At 32.7% G+C, this 21,534-nt stretch overlaps 1 protein-coding gene across 2 annotated transcripts in view; it reads left to right on the top strand.

Moving 5' to 3' along the window:
• ZDHHC17 (zDHHC palmitoyltransferase 17) overlaps nt 1-21,534 on the top strand; it is a 92,765-nt gene that overhangs the window by 51,332 nt on the left and 19,899 nt on the right. For both annotated transcript variants that reach the window (XM_074402530.1, XM_074402529.1), the window contains 5 exons: nt 3,399-3,463; nt 4,101-4,263; nt 10,357-10,482; nt 14,993-15,135; nt 16,498-16,600. In XM_074402530.1, coding sequence (XP_074258631.1) covers nt 3,399-3,463; nt 4,101-4,263; nt 10,357-10,482; nt 14,993-15,135; nt 16,498-16,600 — 600 coding nt within the window. The remainder of the gene's footprint in view (nt 1-3,398; nt 3,464-4,100; nt 4,264-10,356; nt 10,483-14,992; nt 15,136-16,497; nt 16,601-21,534) is intronic.

Here is a 21,534-nt window from a genome sequence, read left to right as displayed (position 1 = left end):
GTAAAATTTGTTTCTACACATAAAGATAATACATGTTTATGTGAAATATTTAAACATAATAGAAGAATATGACTTAGAAGATGAAATCTCACCTCTCCCCTTGGCCATCTGCCTAACTGAGGTTACTTCCTTTAATAATTTGGTATATATTTTCCGAGATTTTATTCCATGTACAGATGAAGCATCTGTAATCTGAAAATCCGGAATGCTCCGAAATCCAAAATGTTTTGAATGCCAACATGATGCCACAAGTGGAAAATTCTACTCCTGACACCTTTGCTTTTTGATGGTTCATTGTACACCAACTTTGTTTTATGTACAAAATTATTTAAAATATTGAATAAAATCGCCTTCAGGCTGTGTGTATAAAGTGTATATGAAAGGAATGATTTTCACGTTTAGACTTTGGTCCCATTCCCAAGATCTTACCATGCAAATATTCCATCATCTGAAAAAAACCACATATTCAAACACTTCTGGTCTCAAGCATTTTAGATAAAGGATACTCAACATGTATACACTAATATATTGTAAAACACAATCTGCCATCTCCTGGTCATCATTCTGCTTTAACCTCAGTAGTTCTTTTGCTGTTTTTTCAGCAACTCTGACATGCTGTTGTCTGAAGGCTTGCTTGCTCTTCCTTCTACTGGTGTATTCTTTCTTCAGTTAGTCACACAGTTATCTTTCTCTCTTACTTCAGTCAGATGGTTGCTCAAATTTTATTAGTTCTGATTACATAGTTCCTAATTTATAAGCAGTAATAAATTATCATATTTCAATTTATTCTTCCCTTTCTCTTTGACTGACTTTAATCAATAATACTGTTTTTGTTAATGTTAACTATGTTCTGATAAATTTTTACTACATTTCTATTACTTGATTATTCAGCTTGAGACAATAATTTTCTTTGATTCATGGCTATTACAGATGGAGGCTCTCAGCATACTTTCATTTCAACCTTTTTCCATTTCGCATTTTTTTGTTAATTATATCAGTTTTACATTGTTAGGGTATATAACATTTCCATTCAGTTTTATCATTCTAGTCTTCACAATTGTTTTGTTTTAGTTATATTGTTAAATATATTCAGTGCTCACTACCAATTCTTTTGGATGATTTTCAGGAGAAAAAGGGGAAAATGCTAAGTTATGGAGCCCTGTTGATCATGGAATTCCCATAAGCTTTTGGTCTGGGCTTGTTAATTCTTCCTAATAGAGAATACCCATACATCCATGCTGAACTTGAAAAAGAAGTACCAAGTTTTAAATCCCAACCCAAAGAGAGAAAAGGTTGAATTTCATTTTTCTTTTAGTACTCTAGAGATGTGCCATGATTTTACATTTTTTAATTTATTGATATTTTTAATACTATCATTTTTAAAAAAGGATATGAAAAGACAACTAAGAAGAAGAAGAAACTTAGACCTAAGACTTTACATGCTTGCTTTAATTAGACCTGAAATTTGGTTGAGCTTTCTTAAAACTATGGCAATTCAAAGTAAAAGAAGTCATAATACTTACTTCTCATATAAGAAATAAGGAAGTTTGTTGTTTCTTCAGAAAACATTTTTCTTAAGTCACGGGATTATTTTAAAAAATGAACTTGCATATTGGAAATGTTGAGTGAGGTTGCAGAAGATATTCCTAATAACACTATTAAAGTCAATCCAGAAATGGATTTGTAATGCATAACACATAACATTCTATTACAGTATGCATGACGAGCGGCTAAAACTAGTGACATCTAAGGAAATGCCTTAGTTATATAATGCAGTGGTTCTCAGCCTTTTTCCGCTTCAGTATGCTTGGATAATGTTCACATTTGAGACATATTCCCATTGCTAACATTGGCTCACAGAGAACTGCTGCATAGAGATAGACAGTGTTTTACAGTGTACTTACCATAACTCTCTCCTCTCTCCACTGATTGGTAAATTAGGTAAGACAACTTGGATTAGACTGCTTGCTTAATGTAATTCAGGAATGGGAGATGGTGTAGGGAAGAAGAAGAAACTTAATATTTTTCAAATATACATTATGTTCTTGGCTATTGAGTGGATGCTTTGCACATATTATTTAATCTTCACAGAAGTCTTAGGAAGTTATTTGTATTCACATTTTTTAATGAGGAAGTTAAGACTAAGAGTTAAAGTAATTTAGCCTACAGTTTCATAACAATTATGTGGTGGAGCTAGAAAGTCAAAACCATGTCTATCTTATTCTAAAGCCAAGCCTAGAAGAGTATAGACAGGCAAGCATGTCTTTTCCTTTAACAAATGGTTTTTGATCATGTACTCTGCTGGGCACTAAGAATACGAAGATGGATTTGAGATAATTTTTATTTTCAAAGTACTCGAGGTTAATGAGATAGATGTTTCAAGCATAGAGGATAATCAGTTCATAATGGAGTGAGTTGGGAAAGGTAGTTTCAAAGCAGTGAAACTGATACTCCTCATACATAAGAAAGTCTTGCACTAGGAGAGTTAGATAACTAGGAAAGAGTTTTGGTTTAATAGGTAGAAATTTTAATTATAATTTGCTAAAAACTAAGCAAAAGTGGGGAAAAGATGGTGTTAGGGAAAGCAAAAAACTGAGTAGAATAATAATAATTTATTACATGATTTGACTGGGAATAGTATTTATACATATTTGTAATAATGCATAGCAAATATTAAATATTTATGTAACCAGAATTACAATAGATCTCTTGATAGGAGAGAATAGGAAAGGCGCGTGTTTGTGATGTAGGAGAGAGGAAAGAGAAAAATTCAAATTTTTTATATCAGGGAGTCTCAAAATAATGCCTGAAACTGAAAAATCAAGAAGTAGCAATTCAGACAGCTTCTTTAAAGATACAGAGGTAAATACCAAAATAATGAGCCAAAAAATGGTGAAAATGGGGGGAAGTAACGTAGGGGATTACTTTAATGTGTTGCTTTTTCCCCGCAAACTGCAAATCATTTAACTCTAAAAATGTACATGTGTAACAATAAAACACAAAAAAATAAAAACTTTGAGTATATTAAAATGCCAGTTCTTTTTATTTTTTTTTGTTTTGAAATGCCTAGGAATAAACAGTTTTGTTATTCTGTCTTATCATGAATAAGTATAAACAAGTTTTTCAGAAACGTCAATCACTTATATAAATGTAAAACATTGAAGGGCTGATTAAAACGTCTTAAAAGGGAAGACTGTAAAGCATGATAAATGTTAACTGGAGTATACAGTGGCAAGAGTTTTATTTTAAAGTTAAGAAAGAGAAGGTTTTATACATTATCCTTGATCAAGTAGTATTATATAAGCTTCTCCTATTATGTGTAGATTAGATTTTTCCAAGCGAATTTGGTTAGGAACTTAAAATTTTATTGTCTGACTTTTTTCTTTTTACTTTATCAGGATGTAGATATGATGGATCAGAATGGAATGACACCTTTAATGTGGGCAGCATATAGAACACATAGGTATGTAACAACTATAAAAATCTTATTCAGGCCTTTTCAGCATAAGTAAGAGAGAGGAAAAAGCAGTTAATATTATACTCACCAATATTTACAATTTTTATTATGACTATATAGTATATAGAAATTACCTCTTTGGATGTTTTGGTATCTCTGTTATCTCTGCCTCAGTGATTAAAGCGTCCTTAATCTATTTCTCTTTTAACAATTTCTAAGAATGGAAGTTGTTATATTTTTTAAAAAAGTAATGCATTTTTTGATGTGACTTACGTATTGACAAGTTTAATGTATTAATTATTAAGTTGTCTTAGATCGCTTTTGGAAGACTCCAAATTTAAATTTTAAAAAATTTTAATTCTTTAATTGTATTAATGACATCCATTTCTAGGTCAAAAATAGAAAATATCAGGACTAAGTAGCTTATCCCCTGAAACTGTTAATATATTACTTCATATCGTACATATTTAATACTTCATGTTAGAATATTGTCTCATTGATTTTAAAGTTAAGTAGGCTAGAAGTATTCCAAAATGGAATATTACTGTAACCATAATCAGTTTAGTATCTGTAATGATTTCTATAATTGAAATTAGGGTTGTTGTTGTTTGTTTGTTTGTTGTTTTTTTTTTTTCCTTTTCAGTGTGGATCCAACTAGATTGCTTTTAACATTCAATGTTTCAGTTAACCTTGGTGACAAGTATCACAAAAACACTGCTCTGCATTGGGCAGTACTAGCAGGGAATACCACAGTCATTAGTCTTCTTCTGGAAGCTGGAGCTAATGTCGATGCCCAGAATATCAAGGTATAAAAATATTCTATATTGATAATACTGTATGAAATGTAGCTAATAATATATGAATTCCACAAAACAAGTTTTTCATAGACTGTTAGAGTTGAAAGAAATCTTCCATACAGGTTTACGGTTAAACCACATTATGCATAATAAATTTTAATCCTTCTTTGACTTGGTTATTTTATTGTCTTTTTTTTTTTTTTAAAGGTCAAGAGATTTAAATTTGATAAACGCCTTTATGGTGTTTATAGGAGAATCTCTGCCCCACCATGGTGGACTAATCCAGGAAAAGTTAACAAAATTATATGAGAGCCAAGCACAATTAACATTTATACTCTAAGCATTTAGAAATCAGTAAACATTTTATTAATACATGCAATAAGATTCTATTGCTAGTCTTAAATTTTGGTTATTTCTTTTCATTTTTAAAGCTTCAGGATTCACCATGTCTTTCAGCAATGAACTCTTTCTATGAAAATACTTTAAACATCATCTTTTAATAAGGTGCATTCATAAGGAACTCTTCCCATTGACAAATGTTCTTTAATTTTGGCTATAAATTACAGTATTTTCTGAGTTATGTTTCTTAAATTTCTAAGGGATACGTACTAATTAAATATGAATGGGGTTCAAGGCACGTACTAATCTAGAATGGCCAATCAAAAAGTAGGTTATCTCCTGCTGGATCAGGATATCTCTTTATGTTCCAATGAATAGTTAGTTCTTCCTTGATTCAGTTACTTTAAGAAAATAAAATAGCTTAGACTAGTATTATGGAGCATAATTTATTAAGTTTATCAATTTTTAGAAATAGTGTAATTAAAACATTTAATTTAAAGTAAATTAATATTGGAAACTGTAAGATATTAATAAAATCATATTCTTTTCTTTCCTTTTAAAAAAATTTCAAGTCTTCTTATCCCTCACCATAGTGATCAGAATAGTTCTGTATCTGCCACTAAACATAGAGAAAGAAGAAAGTCAGCATATCATAATGCCTGACATGCGATGGGCACTGTAGGTGTTTATTGACTGAGTAAATGAAGATTTATGTATTCTTGAGTTTTACTTAAGGTAGTTTTCATGACTCTGCTAGGATACCTCTCTGCCATTTCAGAAATTTTAAAGAGAAATTTTTGCTTTTCCAAATGTTTTTAAATAGGATGTTCTTAAAAGTTTGTAACACTGAAATGTTTAAATTAGTTGACCCCAAGTCTGAAGGTTAAGAAAGGAGAAGTTTGACTAAACCTGATCAATATACCTATAAGAAAATTACTTGAGATTACCTCATGTTTTATTACCTGGATTAGTTTAAGTGTTACTACTTTTTTTCCTCTTTGCTACCAGACAGCCACTCCTAAGGTGATCATGCATGAGGAATACATTTAAAGATATTTAGTATTATTGTAAAAACAGTATTAATTTTAGTTTGACAAATGGAAAGAACTCTGTAGACCTTCTACCAATAGCTGTATCAGTAGTATACTGAAATTGCAGTAATACCAAAGAATTACAACAGTAAGATGACTCCACAGTTCTGGAGTTTCAAACTAGTAGTGTATATTTTAAGAGCTTTTAAAAGTATATTTTCTGTTCATATGAAATTAGGTTAAATTCAGTTACAGTCATTAGGATTTGAGGTATGGTTTTTAAATTCAATGTAGTGTCGAATGGTTTCAAGTAAATAATGAAGGCTTGTACTTCTCATTAGCCATTGCATAAATCTTTAGGTCTTAGTAAAAGGAATAATCTACAGCAAATGTTAACAAAAAGTTGATGGTAAGAGTAGAAATATTTACAATTATTTAAATGATTTTGAACCTTGTATTTTTAATATTTTAAGGTTCAGGCACAAGAGTTATATGGTACCAAGAAACCATGAAATGGAATGTAGCTTCCTTAACTAGTGTAGTTTGTGTGAATACTTTCCAGAGTCTACAGTTTCTATAATTGAGCTAATTATTGTACCTTAGAATTTTTATTTAAATTCATTTATTTTTTTCCCTAGTTACTTTCATTTTATTAATGTTTTAACTTTATCTGTCACATGTAATCAAGGTTGGCTATCGGCAAAAAAATTTTTCATGTAATTCCCCAGTAGCTTCTGGAGTGATAGATAGATAGTACTTAAAGAAAATAAAGTCTAAGGAATTACTGTATTTGTTCAGGGAACATTTATACTTTCAGGAGAAAAATTATCTTTATATCTACACTGGTGACAAAGTAGATTTTTGTTTTAAAATGCACTTTTTATGTAATTAAAAAGATGAAATGAATATGAAATACCTTTTTTAAAAATGGGGATCTGACCTCAAAGGCATTCTCAATATACTTAAGTCTTATCATCATCTTCTAATAGAAACCATGTATTCATTCATTCAGCAAATTCTGGTTCAGTGGTGGGTGGTGGGAGACACATTGTTCACAACAAATAAGGTCCCTATTCTTTTAGAATATACATTCTATTGAGGAAACAGCCAATAAGTGGAAAATAATAAAAGGCAAATGTGGTAGAGTGATTGGGATGGAAAGACCACATCAGGTGAGAGTGATTTCAGAATGCCTCTGAGGAGATGACATTTGCTTTCAGAATTATGTGATGAGAAGGGATCAGTTACACAGAGATATGTGGGAAAAAACTTTCCATGTAGAGGAACATGCAAGTGCAAGGCCCTAAACAGGAAAAAGATTGCCATGTTTGAGGTGCAGAAATAAGGACAGTGTGGCCAGAGTACAGTAAGCAAGGTGGCGAAGTCACTTGAGAAAGGCAGATGCTGTATCATGCAGTGCCATGATAAGGAGCTTTAATTGTATTCTCAGTCATGGGAAGCAGTTGAAAGGATTTATGTAGGCTGATTATATGATCTGATTTTTAAAAAATTTTTTAAAACATTACATTTGTTGATGTATGGAGATCAGTTAGACTGTTGCGAAAAATCAGGCAAGTGATAATGTTAGCTTAGCCTAGGATCAGAGGAGTAGAGGTAGAGAGAAATGACTGGATTTGGAGATGATATTTTAAAGTAGGAATTAGAAGGTAGGTTAGGTATGGGGATGAAAGAAACTGCCATTGATGACTTAGGTTTTGTTTTGAGTAGCTGATCGTCTTGTGATATGAAATGTTGAGATTGTGAAGACTGAAGAAGTACTTTTTGGGGTGAAGGTGATAGGAATTGGTTCTGTTTGGTAATATTTAATTTGAAGTGGTGCCTTTTAGCTGTGTAAACTATTACGCTAATTAAGGAAACTTAAATTGCTTCCAGTTTTGAAAAGGAAACTATTTATTTTTAAAAATTCGTAGAATTTTTGTCCAGGAATTTAACCAAATTTATTTACACCTATGCATTTTTCCATTTTTAAGTCTTAAGAAAGAGCCTTGTTGATAATAATGAATTATAACAATAAGATAGAGCCTGCAAATCTGGCTGTGACTTTAATAGCTATAAAAAGTTATATCTTTCAAAGAATATGAAAAATTATGCTTTGTGTTATAATAATTCTATAACTATTAGTTGATTCCTCCCTTTCCCTGAAATACCTATGTTCTGTATATGATAAAGTTTCTGAGAAATCTTTCTTTATATTAACTAGAGATTTACCTTTACATATTAGTTATTTCCATAAGGAATTCAGTTCTTTTCATATATAAACAAATGTTCCTTTATCAAAATAAGATAGAACTTATTTTAAAGACAATTTATATTAAATGATAGGTTCAAAATTTCCGTTTTCATCTTTAGAAGGAGCGAGCTGCATACCCTCATTTTTTTTTATCTGGAACCCTCCCACCCCAGTGGACTTTGGTTGGGGAAGGTAATGGGTCCATGGATCCCTGAAATTGTTGAAAAAAAGTTATGTGTATCAGTGGTTTTCTGGGAAGAAGAAAAGTGGCTGTCATCAGAAGAGACTCAAAAGAATTTAAGAACCAAGCCCCTAGATAATAGCTACATGAAATAATTTTAAATCTCTTCTTGTAAAGCAACAACAGGGGAAACAAGTGATTTGGATAACTAAGAATAAAAACCAAAACACAATTATGGCCGACTAGTAATCCCTTTTGTGGTAGTATCTCATTCGTGATTAAAAAATAAATACTTTACTCTTTAGCATATGTTTTAGTTATACTGATAAATTTAGATGAACTGAGTTTGGGAGGAACAGTTAATCTGAGTGCTACCCAAGTAGTTATAATTTTTTCTTTCTAAAATTATCAAAGGACATAATTTTTAGCTGGTACAGAATGTAAAATTACTGAGCTCTGTTCATTAACATCTTGAAAGACTTCTTGTATAGTTTCTTGAAATGAGGTAAGAAAACTGTTTTCAGAAAATAGTTTTGAATTACCTTTTAAATACCTGACCTAGATGGTCTCCAAAGAAATTTTTAAAAAATTTTTTGACGATGAAATTCAATCTTACATAGGCAAAATGTTCAGTGACCTTACCCCCAACCATAATGTTTATCTGACCAAAACCTTTGAATAATTTCTTTTATTAACAGTTACATTGTCTATATTTACTCCATGTAGATTCTTGCTGTTGTTGCTATTGTTAATATTATTTTGGCTGCGACATGGAGTGATCAAATACATACAGATTTAACTCAGAACCCTGGTTTTAATATACTTCTTTAAATGAATTGAGTGTTTATTTTACCAGCTGAATAAAAGAACTATACAAAAATAGTTAGATGACTAGAGGAGTAGTTGAAAGATTTTTTTAAAGCTCCCTCAATCTTTTTGTCTAGGCAATCCTTAGGTGTCACATGGCCCTCTAGTGGAAGGGATGCTCAGCTGGACCGAGGCAACTGCAGGATATTCCAGGGGAGTTGTTACCCAAGGGATTGCTTTTATTCAGGTAATCTTTATAGTTTGGATTAATTAGCTGGTTCTGACAACTTAGGTGATGGAATTTTTGAATAGGTAAGGAGCTGTTTTAAAGTAAATATCCCTGTTGTGGAAGACATCTAGATTAGCCCATTTCTTATTAAATATCATTGACCTTTATGTTAAAGGATTGGTTGGGCTTTTTGTTGTTATTGTTGTTTTGTAATAGTTGTTGCTGTTGGTGGCAGTGGTGTGTTTTATTTTGTTGTTTATTTTTGTTTTTTTAATGTAAAAAAAGTAAACTCTATACAAGTAATCATTCCTCATAAATAAGGTATCCCAAGGCTCTTTATTCCTTTATTCTTTTTGACCTGGTTTTTGGAAATAAAATTTCAGTGTTTTTTTACTTTTTTAAAGTAATTTTGAATATTCATCTTTACATTCTTGAAACTTTGGTAAGCATTTAAAGTTTTACTTTTCTATCTGAAGAGGTTGATAAATAGTGGAAGACATTAAATAGAATGGAAATGTAGGTGTCTGACTAACTTGCAAAAGGAGAAATAAGATTTTAAATTTTAAATTAGTTAAGGCAAAAAGAAGCATAGATCTAAAATTGGGAGTGCTTATTTCTTTGTTTCTTACTTTAATACATTTTATTCTTATTATGTAAACTCCTTGGCATTCTTTTTCTTAGGATTAAAGGGAGATGTAAATTTATAACTTGAATTTACTATTTTTTAAAATCATTTCTCATTTACTTTGGAAACGTCTGGATGGGTGAATAAATATAAATCAAGAATGCCAGTACAATAGTGGAAGAAGTAGAGACTGTCTTATCCTTTCTTTCCTGTTCTCTTCCGAAGACTCTTATTACTGTCGAAATGAAACTGAGAGATTTCTGGCAACTTGGTATTATAGCAGGATGTTTTGTAGCAATAACTATTATTAATGAAATTTTTAAAGAATATGAAATAACTGATACACTTAGTGATAGTCTCTGATCCAGCAGGTACTAAAATACCTACTTTTTGATTTGCTCTCTAATATGTCAGAATGCAGGCAAAAATTAAATCTATAGAATATGATGAGAAAATACATTTTGTGTTTATTCTTTGGGAAGGCATAATAAGAAATATGTAATGATGCCGGTGTTTTTAGTAATTTACACAATGTTAAAGCCATGTTAATAGGGCAATAAATTAATTTTTATAGATGTTCTTTAAAAGTAACTAAGATGGCCTTTAAAATTTTTAATAAGAATTTCTTCTACTTATCAGGGTGAATCAGCGCTTGATTTGGCAAAACAGAGAAAAAACGTGTGGATGATCAACCACTTACAAGAGGCGAGGCAAGCAAAAGGATATGACAATCCATCCTTCCTTAGAAAGCTGAAAGCTGATAAGGTAAACCTGTAACTGAAGATTTTCTTCCTTTTTTTTTTTTTTTTTTTAAAGAGATGGAGTTTCACTGTTGTTGCCCAGGCTTGAGTGCAGTGGCAAGATATTGGCTCACTGCAACCTCTGCCTCCTGAGTTAAAGCAATTCTTGTGCCTCAGCCTCTGGAATAGCTGGGATTACAGGCGCCCACCGCCATGCCTGGCCAACTTTTATATGTTTTTAGTAGAGACAGGGTTTTCACCATGTTGGCCAGGCTGGTCTCAAACTCCTGACCTCAGGTGATTTGCCCACCTTGGCCTCCCAAAGTGCTAGAATTACAGGTGTGAGCCACCACACCTGGCCGAAGATTTTCAACATACAATTTTTAAAGCAGGATTCATAGGTACACATACTTAGCATGAGTACTTATAGCCTTTATTTTTGACATTTCTCAATGTAATTTTTAAAATATTATTTTACTCAGAATAAATGAAGGTAAATAGCAAAGTTTCCAAGGGCTCCTGCCTACCTGATTGGTGACCTTTTGGTGCCATCTGATAATTAAGAAGGATGGGTATATATGAAATTATTTAAATCTCCATAGGCTACTGGTGTAAAATTTGGTTCATTGATTCAACTGGCTTTTGTTAAGTAATAGATAAAAATAAAGATTTTTCTAGTGAATGCTCATTTGTTAGTATGATAATACATTGTGAAATACCTTAGTCCTAATACATATCTTTTTAAACTACTCACAACTCCAGTACTAACTTGAGCTTTGCATTCTTTTGTGATACGTTGTATAATTTTTTTTCAGGGAGAGAATTTATATTCTTGACTTTCCTAGGGAAAGCCCATTTTAGATCTTCCATATACCTTCAGTTTTAAATTGTATGACTGTTGGCTCAGTTGTCTAATATGGTAATAAAACATAGAATGTTTTCCTCCAAAGAGGTGGTCTAGGTTCCCCACAATCTTATTTTCCACAAAAAAGAAGTTAACTGGCTCAGAGTTTCTTTATGTAGCCAAATAATTGTCAAGATGTCTGCTAACTTGTCAATAATCACAGCTTGAGTGGCATTAAGTCTTGAGAACCATCTTCTGTAGATTGCATTTAGGCAGTTCTAGTGGTCATGTAGAATATTTAAAGTTAATAATGATCTATCTGTTCCCAAGGCAAAAAGACAAATTTGGGATAAAGAGAAGCATACTTGAAAGCAGTACCTCCTTTATCTATAGGAGTTTGGACTCAGTTGAAAAGTCCCCTGGTCTGTCCCTTAGAAGAATTAGATTCATAGTTTATAAACTTGGCTGTTTACAGCCGTATAGCTGAGAATAATGAACAATTTTTGCATGTTATGTTAACCCTTTTATTTAATTATTAGATACAATATAGAAAATGATTTATTTTGTGTTGCTCAGTTTTCTAGGATTGAGAGCAGTTTTGCTCAACAGAGTGAAAAATGGCTGTCTCATGATAATTAGGCTAGTAATAAAAATATCTTATGTTACTTTGGAAAATCCCATACTGTTGGTTCTTTTGTTTTGTTGAATGTGAGTAATTTGAAGTTTTGTTTTATGTATATGTATATATATAGTCAGACACAAGTGACAACAAATTTTAGATGTTGTACTAATAGGTAAAGTTACTTACAGCATTGGTAAACTATGTATCAGGTTTATGTGTTTGGATATGATTTTTTTTTTTAAAAAGAACTTCATTAAAAGTGTAGTGCAATTTTAACATTTATATACCATTGTGGTCAGTTTAGAAATTGAATTTCTTTCCTTTTTTTTTTTTCATTAGTAGCCTTAAATATATTAAAATTTTTAAAAAGGTTAGTTTTAAAAATATATGATGATCAGGAGAGTAATCTTTAAAGGTTAAAAGTAACCCTCATATATTTAAAAATTATGATTAGGAGACCTGTGAGATTAAGCATTTATAATTATGTAGACTGTTCTTTTTCCATTTCACATAGGAAATACTTCAGTCATTAACATGTTTTGATTTGCTAGCCTGTGAAGTGTGTTTTATATGTAAAACTAAACAAGAAAATGTAGTGACACCTAGGACTCAATAGTGTTTTGTTTTAAAAAGTTATTCCCTTAAGAAAAATAGAAATGTCATTTCAAAAGGGGGAAAAAATTTTTGTATAGTGCTAGTAGATAGATAAAGAGTGAATCTTTAGCTAGGCATGGTGGTGTGCCTATAATCCCAGCTACTTGGGAGGCTGAGGCAGGAGGATTGGTTGAGCCCAAGAGGTTGAGGCTGCAGTGAGACAAGATTACACCACTGCACTCCAGGCTGGGTAATTGAGTAAGACCTTGTCTCCCAAAAAAAGAAAGGGGGAGAATGTTTTTAGAAAACTATTTTAAAATCTCTTAGACTTTTTTAAGTAAAAGGATTTTAGACAGGCATATTTATGATTAAATAAGTCTTCTTAATAAGTTGGAAGGACATCTTTCAGTTAGTATTTAGAGGGGGTTTGGGAATAGGATCGAAATTGGCTATAAAAGGTCAATATGAGGAATCCTTTTAGTAATGGAAATATTCTGTATCTAAACTGTATCAAGGTTAGTTTCCTGGTTGTGATATGCTACTGTTTTGCAAGATGTTATCAATGGGGACAAAGGAAATTTAGGATCTGTCTGTATTATTTATTACAACTGTGTGTGAATCTATAATTATTTCAAAATAAGTTTAATTTTAAAAAGAGGCTTCTGAATCTAGGTTATGGGTATGCTTCCTATGTAATTTTTCAAATTTACTGTATAGTTGAAAATTTCCCTAATAAAATACAGGAGAAAATTTCTCATATAGCAGTGCATCACCATTATATCTTTATAGTACCATTTTACGTAGCCAGACATTCTCTCTCTTCTGAGTAGTAAATCTTCTCTCATGTCTTAAGGTTCATACTTAATAGAAAAAAAATTGGATTACTTATTTTACTGCATTTTAAAATTAAAGCCTGAAATTGATGTTAAATTATTACTCTAAGTCGGGTGTCCCCAAACTACAGGACCGCATGCGGCCCCCTGAGGCCATTTATCCGGCCCCCCGCCGCACTTCAGGAAGGGGCACCTCTTTCATTGGTGGTCAGTGAGAGGAGCACAGTATGTGGCGGCCCTCCAATGGTCTAAGGGACAGTGAACTGGCCCCCTGTGAAAAAAGTTTGGGGATGCCTGCTCTAAGTTAAAATTACACATTTAGTTTAGAAAATGAATTACAGTGGCCAAATTGGGGAAGACATGGTCATCTATATGGAAAAAACAAAACAAAACAAAAACAAAAACCCCTACTTATTTCAGTGGAAGCCAATAGGATGAAAAGGGTGCTAAAAATTTGTAATATAATCTTAGCCTTTAGAAAGATATTCAATAAGGAAAGCAGTGTTTATACTCTGCTTTGTTAGACTACAGCTGTTTTTGTCGTGTTTTTGGGTTGTGTATGACAGGGTTTCATTTTGTTGCCCAGGCTGAAGTACAGTGGCCTGATCATAGTTCACTGCAGCCTTGACCCTTGACCTCTCTGGGCTCAGGTGATCTTCCCACCTCAGGCTCCCAAGTAACTGGGACTGCGGTATAGATACATGCCACCATGCCCAGCTAATTTTTGTATTTTTTGTAGAGACGTGTTTTTGCCATGTTGCCTAGGCTGGCCTACAACTCCTGGGCTCAAGTGATTCTCTTGCCTGGTCTTCCCAAAGTGTTGGGATTAAAGGCATGAGCCACTGTGCCCTGCTGTGAATATCTTATATAGTTTTTTGACCTAAGGTAACTGAAGAGAGACTTGATAACTGGCTGTAAGTTTGTGAAGGGCTCTTATATGAAAGAGGCTTACTTTGGTCGCTATAAAGATACAATTGTGATAGATGTTATGAGGTGTTATGTAGGTTTTATACTTACAAGTATGGACTTTCTAACAACCAGACCAGTACAGAAATGAAATGGAAATACCTTTAGAATATTGAGCACTCTGCATTGATCTTTGTTCAGAGACACATCTCTTCATTTAGTGGACTCATATCTAGGAGCTTACAGATTGTCTGGTTTTATTCTTTATCTCATTTTAAGATTTTAGTATACTGTTTATTATTTGAAATGTCTTCTCCAGGCAAGCATCTTCAGGTTTTCTTATGTGATATAATTCTTATACTATCAGTCATTCTAGTTGTCTTTGTCTCTCTGGTTATCAGTGCCCTGTTAAAAAGGAGTGGTATTTTTCATAAACTGTTGGCTAGCCAGTTTATGTGTTAAGCAGGTGGTACTTTCTTTAGTATTTGACCATATAGAACCCACTCCTGTAACTTGTATTCTTATTTTCCACAATTTTAGCAAAGTTATTTAAAATTGTTTAATGCCTGTCTCCAGAAGACAGACTCCTAACACCTTGAGTGGTACCTGTACATAGTATGCAAATTTGAATGAATGAATTTCACCTGCTGTTGCATGCCTTCATAAAAATAACAGTGGTTCAGATTGAGATTACTTGAAACATGCAAAAACTTTCTAATTATTTGTTTCTGTACAGGAATTTCGGCAGAAAGTAATGCTAGGAACACCTTTCCTGGTTATTTGGCTGGTTGGGTTTATAGCAGACCTAAATATTGATTCTTGGCTCATTAAAGGGCTAATGTATGGTGGTGTTTGGGCTACAGTACAGTTTCTTTCAAAGTAAGTGCGTTGTTTTTAACAGTATTTTAAATTGTACATGAAATAATATAATTTGTACTCTTATATAAAATTAATGTTTTTGTATGTTCAGAACTCTGCTTTTGTTATACATTTGATATTAATTTATTTAAAGAATTTAGATATCTATGTGTGAAATCAGATTTTTTAGCATTGTTAAAATGATTCAAAAGTGCTTTACTGATGAAAGTCTAGCATATAATTTTTAACACTAAAATATTTACTGAGAAATATTTGAAATATTTTAGTAAAAGCGAATTTGAGTCAGTTGAACTCTAAATATAACATACATATTGTTAATTTCTAGGTAATTATAATACTTGAGCTCACATTTCTCTGGGAATTTTTTTTTCCTATAGAAAATAAGACATAAGCAATAAGCAAGGAAGAAGTTGTATTTTTAGTAGCAAGGTATCGTCTAAGCATAATTATGAAGTAGGCTTAGTTTTTAAGATTATTTTCTCCCTCTTTTTTCTTTAAACATCATGAACATTTCGTTCTTATTCGTAGATCTCATTGCTCTAAAGTTGCCCTACCCACCAAACCTATTCAGGTGTCTATGATCTAGAACTTCCCATCTAATTTCCATTCCTTCAGTTTCTTGTTTTCACTTGCTTTTCAGAAAATAATTCTGAAAAAAATTCACAGAGAGATGAGAATTAGACTAGTACTATAATATGCTGAGTGGCTTAATTCTAGTTAATCAATCTCATTTTAGTAGTCCTAGGAGCTCCAAGAGCTATAAATAGGAAGTCACTAAGACTTCCTGCCTATATGGATGGTTGATTCTGTTTATGTTTAGTAAAATGTACTAATGTTTATTTTTCCCAATTTTAAGTATTATAAACACAACCCTTCAGTTTCACTAAGTTAGCCAGTTCATTCTACCTGAAAAGATGTGCTCCAGCTTTTGCTGGAGTGTATAGGTAAGGAGAAATAATGATGAAACAGAGAAGAATGTGCAGCTTGGTTTGTATTCATTTGTCAAAATTATAACACATCTTTGACGAATAATATTCTGGATGATAGCTACTGTATATACTAAAGTCAGTTATTGACTTTAAGAAAATGAGTGTACTAAAATTCTGATATTGAAAAGTATATGAAATATAATTTAAATCTGGGGGGAATTAAAAGGAACTTCAGAATCTTGCTTAGTCCTGCAGCTGTGAACTAATTTTTAATGATGACTGTGAAAATAGTCATGATTCCGATTTTAACATCTTGAACTCTGGATTCTGGTGAAACCAATGCTTACAATACAAAGTGTGTACATTTTCATTTAAATATTCATTTTTACAATGAAATATAGAGCTCATGTGTTGTAAAACTTGTGTTTTACAGATCCTTTTTCGATCATTCGATGCATAGTGCATTGCCCCTTGGAATATATTTGGCAACCAAATTCTGGATGTATGTGACATGGTTCTTCTGGTTTTGGAATGATATCCTTTGGTTATAAAGATCATACCTAAAACAAGTTTCATTTGTTATTTGAACAAATGTTTAATGACATTAGAACTAAACTACTCATTCATAATATGTTAAAATAGTGTTCCTAGAAAAATAAGTACTAATATAAATAATATTTTTTAATATTTTATATTTAATAGGTTGCTTTTGAAAGCTATCTTTAATAACAGCATATAAGTAATAGCAGCTATCATTTTTGAGTGTTTAAAAGGCACTTTTTGACTATTCATTTAATCCACATCTCATAAGTTAGTATTGTTACACCTTTCTTCCCCTTTTTTTCTGTATTTTTTATTTTTATAGATTCAGCGGTTACATGTGAAGGTTTGTTATATGGATATGTTGTATAATGGAGAGAAAAACAAACAACGTAATTTTAAAAAATCGGTAAAGGACACAGACTTTTCTCCAGACATGCAAGTGGCCAAACATGAAAAAATGTTGAACATCCCTAATCATCAGAGAAATGCAAATTAAAACCACAGTCTCACTCCAGTCAGAATAGCTATTTTTAAAAGGTCAAAAAGCAACAAGATGTCAAACGTGGAGAAAAAAGAACACTGTTGATAGGACTGTAAATGAGTACAACCTCTATGGAAAACAGTATGGAGATTTGTCAGAACTAAAAATAGAACTAGCAGCCATTTACCGTGGCTCACGCTTGTAATCCGAACACTTTGGGAGGCCTAGGCAGGTGGATCATGAGGTCATGAGTTCAAGACCAGATTGGCCAGTATGGTAAAACCCCATGTCTACTAAAATAACAAAAATTAGCTGGGCATGGTAGTGCATGCTTGTAGTCCCAGCTACTCAGGAGACTGATGCAGAAGAATCGCTTGAACTCAGGAAGTGGAAGCTGCAGTGAGCCAAGATGGCGCCACTGCACTCCGGCCTGGATGACAGAGTGAGATTCCATCTCAAAGGAGTGGGGGGAAAAGCACTCTACCATTCAACCTAGCTATCTCAATTTTATAGTTGAGAAAAATTTAGGCTCTGTAGCTAGTCTCTGATCATGTTGGGATTGTGAAACTTGTATTTTTCTAACTAAACATATTCTAAACCTTTCTACCAAATGTTGAGTTTTATGTTTTGGTATCAAACTATTTTCTCTAAATATTTTTTTAATACCACTACTTATTTTGTTGTGGTAAATAAGAGTGAATATTCCCTCTTCATCTCTTTTGCTTTCATGAAAAGGTGTTTCATCTCTTTTGTCTTTTTGAAAAACATGTAATGGTGTATTTTCACACATTTGCTATCTTCAGCAAGTTGTCAGTTTAGTATACTTTCCCTATTTAATATTTTTTTTAATTTTTACGTTTGAGAGACGAGATCTTCTGTTGCCAGGTTGGAGTACAGTGGCACAACTATGGCTCACTGTAGCTTGAACTCCTAGGCTCCAGCAATCCTACTGCCTCAGCTTTCCAAGTAGCTGGGACTACAGGCATGTACCACCACGACTTACTAATATACTTTTTAAAACTAATATAATTGGAATTGTAAGTATGCCTTTGTACCAATAAAGAAATAAAGCCAATGTCAATTTTTGATATTTTTACATAGGAAAAGTTCAGTCAGCAAGATAAACTGACTTATTGCAATAAAGGCCCATGTTTCTTAAATGTTAATTAAATATTTTTCAAAACATTACTACAAAAAGTATATGTTTTAAATGATATGTAATTTTTGGTGACTTGTAACTGTTATAAACAATCTTGGTGATTCATACCTGGTTTCACTTCACAACCTTGCATATCATAATACTATATTTTTTTATTAAGTTGCCTTGTGTCTTAGTTGAAACACAAAATGTGCTTATTTTATTTTTGAGACCTCAGGCACAGAATTGTAACTACACTTCTGATTCTTATATTTTTACTGCATTATGTAATTGCTTTCAGAAAGAGTAGTACTTTTAAATATTTTCTTAGTGTAAGTATCTATTGAAATTCTTCCATATGGCAGTTTTCACTAGCAAATTCTGGCCTTGTATTATACTTTGTCTTAAAAATTATTCCTCAAGGACTTACTAAGCTTTAGAATTGCCATATTGGAACACTTAGTATGAGTAAAACAGATCTGTTTGTTTTCATTGCCTCATTTATTTTAAACTTACAAAAAGCATTGACCTCTGAAATGACTTTAGTATTCCAGACATATTTTCTAACTTTATGTTTCCTAAATTGGGCATTAAAAGTTATGTTCAAGAAAAAAACTCAGATTCAGATCTCAAAATAATGTTAAACTGTTTCTGTACTCCTGTTATGTGTAAGTGGCAAGAAGCAGGAAAATCAGTAACTTACCAAATCAGGCATCCCCAAACTATGGCCCGGGGGTGCGGCCCCCTGAGTCCATTTATCTGGCCCCCCGCTGCATTCAGGAAGGGGCACCTCTTTCATTGGTGGTCAGTGAGAGGAGCACAGTATGTGGTGGCCCTCCAGCGGTCTAAGGGACAGTGAACTGGCCCCCTGTGTAAAAAGTTTGGGACGCCTGTACCAAATAATGAAAAATTAGTGCTAGAGAGTATTATATAGTAAAATTTCAATTTTTTCCTTTATTTAGAGTTAGTATAAAATAGCTAAAGCTTGGGAAATAGTATAAAATAGCTAAAGTTAGAAATTGAAACTAGGAGAGGCAGATTTTGAAGGGAGGACCAGGACAATCAAGTCTATTTAGCTTACCCTATTTAAATAATTCTGCCTTTAAAATAGATTGATACAGATTTCATTTTGTAAATAACATTGAATAAATTACATCTTAATCTTTCAAATAAAAATGCTGTATGAGAATATCAAGTTTTATTCTTACATGTCTGTAAAGGAGAGATGATAGTAGCGCTGTCTCAAAGTTCTTGAGAAGATGAACACCTGAGGACATACCTGACATGTGAAAAGTGTTATTTTTTTTTTTTAAAGGTGCACATTACCATTTCTGATGACTTCTAAAATCTCTTATATCTGAAGTTATTTTAAATGTGGATTCACAATTCCTTTTGTTTTTGGGTTTTTCTGGGTTTTTTATTTTTTTATTTTTTAGACACGGTCTCACTGTGTCACACCCAGACTAGAGTGTAATGGCATAATCATGGCTCACTACAGGCTCAACCTCCCAGGCTCAGGTGATCCTCCCACCTCAGCCGCCCGAGTAGCTGGGACTACAGGAACACACCACCATGGCTGGATAATTTTTGTATTTTTCGTAGAGACTGAGTTTTGCCATGTTGCCCATGCTAATCTCAAACTCCTGGGTTCAAGTGATTCTCTTGCCTCAGCCTGCCAGAGTGCTGGGATTATAGGTGTGAACCCATGCCTGCCCAACAATTTCTTTTGATTGAACATTTGTGTATGTGTAAATGATACTCATGAAATGTGTGGTAAAATCACAAATTACTTTAAATTCTGCTTATGCAAAGGAAAACTTAACTTCATGTTATAAAAGAACTGTATTTCTAGGTCCTCTATGATTTTGCAATGGTGTTTTTCTCCCAGTTTTAAACTTCTAAAGCCAGTGGGAGAAGCTTAAGAAACCTCTAGGGAAGGGAACAGAAAAGAGCCCGAGTCAGTTATAATGGAGGCACAAAGGATCTTAGATAGGAAATAGCCACAGGCTCATGATATACAGTGATGATTTAGGTACTTTAAGATAAAATAGAAGCAGTTGTCCAGGATCACTTCTGATGACCTCAGGCTGTTTTCTGTTACTTTGACCATGTCTCATGCAACTCATGGCTACCTATGTAATTAACACTGATTTATACTAGTTTTGAAAAATAGAATTACAGTTGTTTTTCATTGTTCACCGTAGTTCTGTAAAGTTGCTGCAAGCACTGAAATAGAAAATACTGAACCATTGTTCCTAAGAGAAATACAGAGTTAGGTTCCCACATGGCTGTGGTCACAACAGTATTGGTATCAACTGATCACTACCTAACCTTGTTTTGCATGTGTTTCATTTTTAAAAATCTTATTTAATATGTATTGTTGATTCATTCATCTTGAACTTATGGCCAACAGCACTATAGCTTATTCCTGAATGAAGCTTATCTATTACAGGAATTTTTTCTGTAAAGCACATCACAGCCTCCTTGTGCTTATGAGCATGATAGCACTTCAGCACTGTGCTTGAAGGTCCTTTTAAACAGCAAAATCAACAGCACAAAAATGTGGCCCTAAATACACCATGTAAAGGACACTTGTTTATAGTTAGGAGAACGAAAAAAAGAAGACAGAATGTTGCTTTGCTTAGCCTCAGCTGAGAATGTGTGCATTGGGTGACTCACATTTTTTACTGTTTTGTTCATGCCTGTTGAGTGACTAAAAAAGTGCCACGAATATTGATTTTGGTGTTACAAATTTTATCAAGTGGGTGTGAGGATCAACTTTATAAATTTTATTTTGGTTTCTTAGGTAATATGATACCCAGCTTATTAAGTTACTTAATAGGTGTTTTTATGGTGATAATGAATTTTACATTGCTGTAAGCTGTTTTTTCTAATAAGTTCTTACTGTTCTGTTCTTTGAATAATTACTTCACTGTAAAACACTTCATATTTATTTGGTGCTTTTTTGTTTATAGTTTTTCAGATACATTATTTTACTTCTCAAAATAATTGAGATATATATATATATATATACAAATCTTAATACTGTTTCTAACTGATGGGAATATTGAGACTCTGAGAAGTTGTTATGTATTGCTCAAAGTCACATAGGTGGGAAATTATTAAGAGTTTGGTGTCGGACTCAGCTTTCTGGCCTGATTTAGTGTATCTTCAATGTCCTTATATTATACTCTGAATATAATTTTACATTTTTAAACCTTCCTGGAAAACAGTTTGTTAGCCTCCAGAACGATTTTTTAAAATACCCTTTAATCTCTTAATCTTATGTCAGTAAATAATCAGTTGTA

The sequence above is a fragment of the Saimiri boliviensis genome, chromosome 7, assembly GCF_048565385.1.
Source record: "Saimiri boliviensis isolate mSaiBol1 chromosome 7, mSaiBol1.pri, whole genome shotgun sequence".
Classification (NCBI taxonomy): domain Eukaryota; kingdom Metazoa; phylum Chordata; class Mammalia; order Primates; family Cebidae; genus Saimiri; species Saimiri boliviensis.
Note: the sequence above shows the minus strand (reverse complement) of the source record. Positions and strands in the feature narration are given on the sequence as shown.